The sequence below is a fragment of the Camelina sativa genome, chromosome 12, assembly GCF_000633955.1.
Source record: "Camelina sativa cultivar DH55 chromosome 12, Cs, whole genome shotgun sequence".
Lineage (NCBI taxonomy): Eukaryota > Viridiplantae > Streptophyta > Magnoliopsida > Brassicales > Brassicaceae > Camelina > Camelina sativa.
In genome coordinates, this window is record NC_025696.1 from 24359376 (window position 1) to 24366985 (window position 7610).

A 7610-nucleotide genomic window follows, 5' to 3' on the forward strand; every position below is an offset into this window, starting at 1 on the left:
GTGTCGGAGCTTTCAACCTCAAGGGTTATGGTCTTACCAGTAAGAGTCTTAACAAAGATTTGCATACCTCCTCTCAACCTAAGAGCCAAGTGGAGAATAGACTCTTTCTGGATATTGTAATCAGCCAAAGTAAGGCCATCGTCTAGCAGTTTACCGGAAAAAATAAGTCTTTGCTGGTCTAGGGGAATCCCTTCTCTGTCCTGAATCTGTGCCTTGACATTATTGATGGTGTCGGAACTTTTGACGTCAAGGGTTATGGTTTTCTCTGTAAGAGTCTTTGCGTGGATTTGCATCATCGTATTCATCTGGAAATTGAACACGCAAAAACGAGAAACCCTAATTTATATTCTCAGTTTATAGTAAACAAGTGAATAGAACCAAAAGATCGAACAGAAGAGCTGAAGAGACCAGGGAAACGTAAACCTTGAGAGAGGTATTAAGGAAACTTTTTGCAGAGCGATCTAGGGTTTCCGATTGCGAGAGAGGAATAAGAATGATTATACAATGAGAGGAGGGTAAGGTCTGTTTATATAGAAAACTCACACCGCCTTTGGTTAAACTTAAAAGGAAAATAAACAAAAATCTAGTAGTATTCTAATTGGAAATATCAGCTTAAAAAAAAAAAAAAAGGAAAATCTGGTGTCAAAATAAAGGAAAACTTTGCCTTTGTTATTATCTTAAGACGTATGTAAATAAAGCATGTACAGTAATGTAAATTTCTTAAAATTGTATAATTTACAAAGTTTATTGATAAGTTTGCGGCACAATACCCACAGATGTACATAGTTTATTTTGTGGTTAGTGCACCAATTCAATATCTATAGACCTCTACCTAAATTTGTATAACCAAAGAAAACATGGTACAACAACGTTCATAGTAGTGTGAATCGTTGATGTGTTGAGTCATGAGTGTTAACTATTCGAATTCGTACTTGGTAATATACAATACATGTTGAAAGAAACAAAAAATTGTTTTGTCCTTGTACAATGAAGTATGAGGTGTAACAAAATAATAGTTGGTGAAGAAGTTACCATGAAATTTTGTGAGCTGTTGTTGAATTTTAGAGAAAACTTCTTTTTACCATTTAGTAACAACAACAACGTTAATAAGACTATAATTTTGGGACAATCAACCAATTGTAAAAATATACATGAATTATCTTTTGTCATCATATACAGAGACTATTTTCTGTGGTAACAATTGAAACAGATCTTTTCTGTACAACACAACTCACCATGGAAACATTTTTATACCCACAGAGAGATAGAGAGGGAGAGGAGTAAGACGAAGAATCTTTTTTTTCGTAGTACTTACGGGTGATTTTTAGCCGAGGTAAGGTAGCATTGGGTCCAAGCCTAGTCCTGACCCACCCAAGCTACCTGGGTCAGCATGCTTTACCCTCCCAAAATAGCGTATGTGACGCAACAGTCTTGCAAGGAACGTGTTGTGGCAGATTGTGGAGCTATCGCATACCACTGCCACGTGCTTCCGGGCTCTTGTTATGGCTACGTTCATCCGTCTGCTATCCCCTAGGAATCCTACTGCACCTAGGTTGTTCGACCGTACCTGTAATGGGGTTCACAACACAGCAAGTACATGAGTCTTATTTGCAATATGAGTTCTTTGATGAAAAGCATACCAACAATTCAACTAACATATAAATGGATTCATAATCTTATCTCTGTTTCTTTACTATCCGCTAGAACTTTCATTCATAACATATCTTCTCCAAAACCATTTGACAGACGCTAATTCTAAACCCAGGTTTCTTATATAGTTAAGGGATCCAGTAGTCAAGTTATGAGCAGAAGAAGATAAGGTATTCATGCCATAGAAGGGAGCAAGAGCAGAATAATGTGTACCATTGAGATGATCACTGCATCAGCCTCCCGCCCTTGAAAGCTGTCAATGGTTGCGACCTCAACTCCGTCAGCCATTGGAAAATCATCCAGCCTTTCCCTGAGAAGTTGAACCTGAGCAACATATGGGGACTGAACAGCTATAGCCATTGGACTAACACCTACAATCATGTCCAACGAGTTGTTTTATTAGGATATCGAGCTTATATTCAGGAACACAATTAATATGCGTGAATCTTTGATTCTTCAAACTCTGGCAGGTTATTAAGATACAACAACTTGAATATCATAGTCACTGAACTTGAAAATAGATCGCTCACCTGCGTATATCAACGAAATGACGTGATTAACCACAATATCTGCTTCTCCTTCATTGTATAATGACCCTGTACCAGCTGGATCAAGACGCTCCTCGCACCCCACTGATAAACTTCCATATGGCATTCTTGTGTCAAGCAGAAGCAGTGGGCATTGTGTTATCCAAGTATGCTGCAGTTAGTTAAAAAAAGGATGATGTTACAGATAAGAGTCATGGGGTTACCAAAATGCTGTAAACATTTGATATTACAACCACAAGCAAAAATATTATCATTAAAGACAAACCAACAGAGTTGCTAAAGAAACCTATAATGCTTTACTGGAAGTTTTCTGAAGAATAGAAGCTTAAAAGGTAAACAGATGTGTGATTGCATTCCAAGTTACCGTCAAACAGCAGAAACAGTAAAAATATATACCTTCACAAAAGGAGAATGGATAAGCAGATGAGAGGCCACACTTGGAGCAGATTTCAGCCATCCACCATACATCTCCTTTGAAGCCCAACCAGCGATTACATCATTCATACGATACTGAGTTGTTAATTTTGTCGCAAGAGCTCCATCATGCAAAGATGCAGCTCTTTCCAGTAAGGATACACCAAGCCCACCTTCTAAAGCTTTACGAGATAGAACAACAGGTGCTAATTGGCATGGATCACCGGAAAGAATACAACGTTTCCCTTGCAATATTGGGATCCAGCATGAAGGCTCAATAGACTGACCAGCTTCATCTATAACAACCAAATCAAATGTTTCTAGCCTCCTAATCAAAGGATCAGCAGCTCCAATGTTAGTGGCAAAAACAACCTGTGCATTTGATAGTATTTCCTTAACGGTCTCCTTTTCCTTCTTCTTCAACGTCTTTCCAAGCTGTTTCAAGAGCTGCCGAATGCCAGCTGCAAGATCATCATCCCTCAGGCATTGCCGAAGGTCTTTTCTTAAATCTGACTTCTTCCTCTCCATTTCTGCTCGGAAGCTTGCAAGCTTAGAGTTCACAATTTCCCCCAAAGACTTTGAAGCAACAGCGGATGATACTCGTGCAGGATTCCCTACTCGGACAATGTTTAGTCCGAGATGCAAGAGCTTCTCAACCATATTATCAACAGCTGCATTAGTAGGTGCTGTTACAAGTACTCTTTCGCCCTGCTGAACAGCAAGGGTAATGACCTCCTTAAGCATTCCAGTCTTACCCGTGCCAGGAGGTCCTTGAACTATCATAACAGGCCTTTTTTTGTTCACTCCAAGAGCTATGGCTCTCCTTTGGGAATCATCAAATAACTTACCCACTGGCTCATCACTCAACTCTGCTTCACTCCAGTCTACGTAATCATTCTGCTTCAGCCATTCTATATCTTCCCCATCCCCAAATAAAGTTGCCACTACAGAAATTGATGGATTTTTCTTCTGCAGACCATTCTTCTGAAGAAGCATTAAGGCTTCGCAGTTACGCTGTAAAAGAAGATTACAATATGCGAGTAGCAGAAAAAAAATAGTAATGCAAACAATCAATATTTGAGAAAACACTTGCAATAATGGGACATGGCAAGCATATTAAAGATGGAAGATACTGGGATAAAACAATGCATTTTCAACCAATATGGAACAAAGATTTACCTCGTACGTTAGGGCATCGGCCAACCCATGAATACGATCAATTCTCACACTTTTCCCAAAGAGCTTGGAGAAAGTAGGATCTCCATGACGAGATTCTAGAGCCACACCAATGCTACACCCATCTTCTCCAAGGTTGTGAACAAACCCCTGCGTACAGGCAGTTGCTCCAGCACCTCTACTGTCACAAATTCTTATGCAAACCATGTCACCAGGGGAAAGTGTAGTAGGAGGAAGACGGTGGTTTCCCCCAACCTTAAACAACACCAAGTGCATACCTCCGAGCCCTGCATATTGGTTGCAAATTACAACAAATTTCATCGAAAAGTGAAAGAGAAAAAAAATTACAACAAAATGCATATGAATTATTGACAAACAAATGAAAAAGAGTGTCGCTATGTGGCTAAGTCTAACCTGTGGAGGTACTAACTGCATACAAATTGCAAATCGTATCACAAAGTTCCTGTGGAGCGTCACCGTGCCTAACCAAGAACTCAATCGGTTTTGAGGAATCAGAGCTCTCATCTGGAGTAGGGATAACATCTAGTTCTTCCTGCGTAACTTCCAATTCTGTATCTCGTTCCACTTGAAGCAACTGCGACATCCGGCTGGTGAAGTCATCAATCCTTGCCTGTATAGCCTTCACCTTCTCTGAGTCTAACCCAAAAACTCCTTGAACAGGCTTTGGCTGAGCAGCTTTGCGAGCAACCTCCCGATGCTGAGCTGTACAACACCATATAAGCCAAAACTTCAACTTCACCCAAACCATAAACCAACAAGTACAAAGAAAAAATTCCATCAACTAGCACATTCATATTAAAACCTGAATTAGCTATCTCCTTGAGCAGCTTCCAAGACTCAGTCTCCTTCCAATTCTCCATTATGTTCTTCCGCTCCAGGTCTTGAAGAACATCACGCAACTCTCTCTGGAAATGATCAAACAAGGTCGGATAATGTGTACAAGCTTTCAAACAGACGACTTCAGAACCTAATGGCATGGGAACTGCATTGAGATACGGCTGAGCCTGAATCACAAACGTCAAACCAGATCCCACCGTCTGCCTTAGCTCCAAAAACTCCCCCTGAACCTCCGCAGTAGCGAAATCAGAAGCCATGGCCTTCATAGCCTGACTAATCCACTTCACTACGTTCCTCCCTAAATCTCTCCGACCCAGCGGATCACCATTTTGATTCAAAGCACGAAGACTCATCTCTTTTTCGTTCTTCTTCCTCGGTTTCTCATCCTCCTCCCTAACCTCCTCAACAACAGTTTCACTACTTAAACTCACAGATTCAGCACTATCGTTCCTCTTCTCAATTTTCCTAGACCTAATTTTATCGGAAACAGTACTTTTCCTCCGAGGCTTCTTCTTAGTAGCAGCAGTGGAACTAGAACCACCACTAACACCGCTGCAATAGACCTTCCGCGTCGGGACAACACGAACTCCGCCACCGTTACCGTCACTCTTAATCACACAAACGTAATTCACCGGCGGTCGAGTAAACGTGAAAGCCGCCGTCGCCGTCGTAGTCGACGGAATCCTAATACTTCTACACAAGAAACTTGACGCTGCTTCCATCAGAAATTTTTTCCAGCAATTCAACTCAAAAAGAAAAAAGAAAAAAAAACCTTGAGATTCCCGAGAAAATCTGCAAAAGCTAGAAGGCAGAATCTATTGACATTTTCTGGGAATCGAAAGGAAAATAAAAAAAAAATACAGAGAATACAAAATCTAATGGAGCTTATTTATACAGATTGTTTTTTCAGATATTTGAGACGACGAATTTAAATCTAAGCCGTAAGATGAAACTAGAGGCTCTCAGAAATATTATTTATTTATTATTTTATTTTTTTTTGGTTCAGTTTGAAGAAAAGAAAAAAAACTGTTATTCAAATTTGTTTTTGAGACCTGAGAAGAAGAGAGAGTCGTGATGAGAGATCGTAGTGGAGAGATGTGATTGGTTAATATTGATTCTTTGTGAGTAGGTGACGTGTTTAATTACTGTCCTATCCTTATATTCTTGTTTGTTCACTTATAACCCCTTTATTTTCTGATTTGTTCTTTCGAGAACCCAAAGTTTTAGATTCTACAAATGATTCCAGTTTTGCTTTGGAGCTGAGTTCTAACTTCCAACACATGGTTTGGTGGAATATGTGAGAATCTCACAGTGAGATATTAGTTATTACAATTAATTTTTGAAAAATTTTTTAATCAATTAAAAAAGTTCTCAAAATTTTTATGGTTGTATATAATTTTTTTTTTGTCAACCAAACATTAAATTAGAAAATAACTCCAAGGTTGGTAGCCAAAACCAGAGGATAAGAGTTTACAAAAGAAATTGCAGAAATTAAAGATCTCGAAGAGCGGGCAAGACAGTTTACCCATACATGGTTGTATATATTTTTTATGTTCGACATTCAATGAAGCACATATATAAATATAAAGTTATAGAAACTATATTAATTTATATGTTATGTTATCATATTTTGAGAAATTTAACACTTAAAAGAAAACATACAACAAAATTTAGACTTAATATGCTATATCAAAGATGAAGTAGTTATAACAATGATCATACATTTGAGTTTTGTCTTATTCTCCTCTTTCAAAAGGAATTCCACAACTTGACAAATATTCATAGTTAGTGAAAAGTTTGCCTTCATTATGTTATTACAAAAAGAAAAATTCTTTAGTTTCACTCCTAAGGGTAAACTTCTCTTATTCACTTCCTCATAACTATCCAATCAAATTTGCCATGTCATAATATATTTATTTTAAAAATTAAAACTAAAATCAGAACAAAAAATCCAACAAATTAAGGAAATAAAATCTTAAACATTGGTTTGAATTTATAAATAAGATTCTGGGTTTAGATTTTCCAATTAAACAAGGTTATATGTCAGTTTCGGTTTATAAAATAGGAGTTATGATTTAGATTTTACAATTAAACGAAGTTCTATATCGTTTTGGGTTTATAAAAGAGAACTAGAGTTTAGATTTTATAATTAAACAAAATTATATATTAGTTTGGGTTTATAAAAGATGAGTTAAAGTTTAGATTTTACAATTTAACAAAATTATATGTCAGATAGGGTTTATAAAATAAAATTAGGGTTTAGATTTAATAATTAAATGATGTTATATGTCGGTTTGACTTAACAAAAAACAAGTAGAGTTTAGTTTCTACAATTAAATTAAACGAGATTACATGTCAGTTTGAGCTTATAAAAGAATATTATTGTTTAAATTTTATAATACACGAGGCTATATGTTGGTTTGAATTTATAAAATAAAATTAGAGTTTAGATTTTACAATTAATTAAACTAATATTTTTTAATGATTTTTTAATTTATTTATTAATTTATTTATTATTTCCATTTAAAAATCGTATGACATAGTATACTTGGTGAACTCAAGTATCGCTCTTACAAAAATATATGGGTGCGAATGGGAAACTAAAACTTGGGAAGGTTCAAAAGAAATATTAATATATTTTCAACGGAATATATCAACATAGTTATATAAAGAGTATTTGTCATACGTAGAATAATGTGGTGTAGCAGCATGTGGCAGAGAAGACGCTTGAGCAGGACAAGTAAGCATCTCTAGAGGAAAGACCCTACTTGTTCATTTTTCCATCACTAAAAGAAGTCTTAATAATATGTGGAGAAAGAAAAAAAGAAGTGCTAGAACTGCCACTACAAGAAAAAGCTACATTGATAGCAGTAGAAGATAGCTTATTTTCCTGAACTGCTATAGAAGATAAATATTTTATTTTGATTACTTATAATAGCATTAAAACAATGTTATGACAAAAAA

The 7610-nt window shown here is 36.7% G+C and overlaps 2 protein-coding genes across 2 annotated transcripts in view; both read right to left on the minus strand.

Moving 5' to 3' along the window:
- LOC104733806 (polyubiquitin 4-like) overlaps positions 1-293 on the minus strand; it is a 2226-nt gene extending 1933 nt beyond the window's left edge. The window contains exon 1 of the mRNA XM_010453353.1: positions 38-293. Coding sequence (XP_010451655.1) covers positions 38-293 — 256 coding nt within the window. The remainder of the gene's footprint in view (positions 1-37) is intronic.
- LOC104732564 (DNA-binding protein SMUBP-2-like) lies at positions 1294-5368 on the minus strand. Its single transcript, XM_010452128.2, has 7 exons — positions 4612-5368; positions 4203-4511; positions 3792-4075; positions 2595-3626; positions 2181-2349; positions 1864-2021; positions 1294-1567 (listed from the first exon to the last, which is right to left on the minus strand). The coding sequence occupies exons 1-7, from the start codon at positions 5366-5368 to the stop codon at positions 1325-1327; spliced, it is 2952 nt and encodes a 983-aa protein (XP_010450430.1). The 3' UTR covers positions 1294-1324.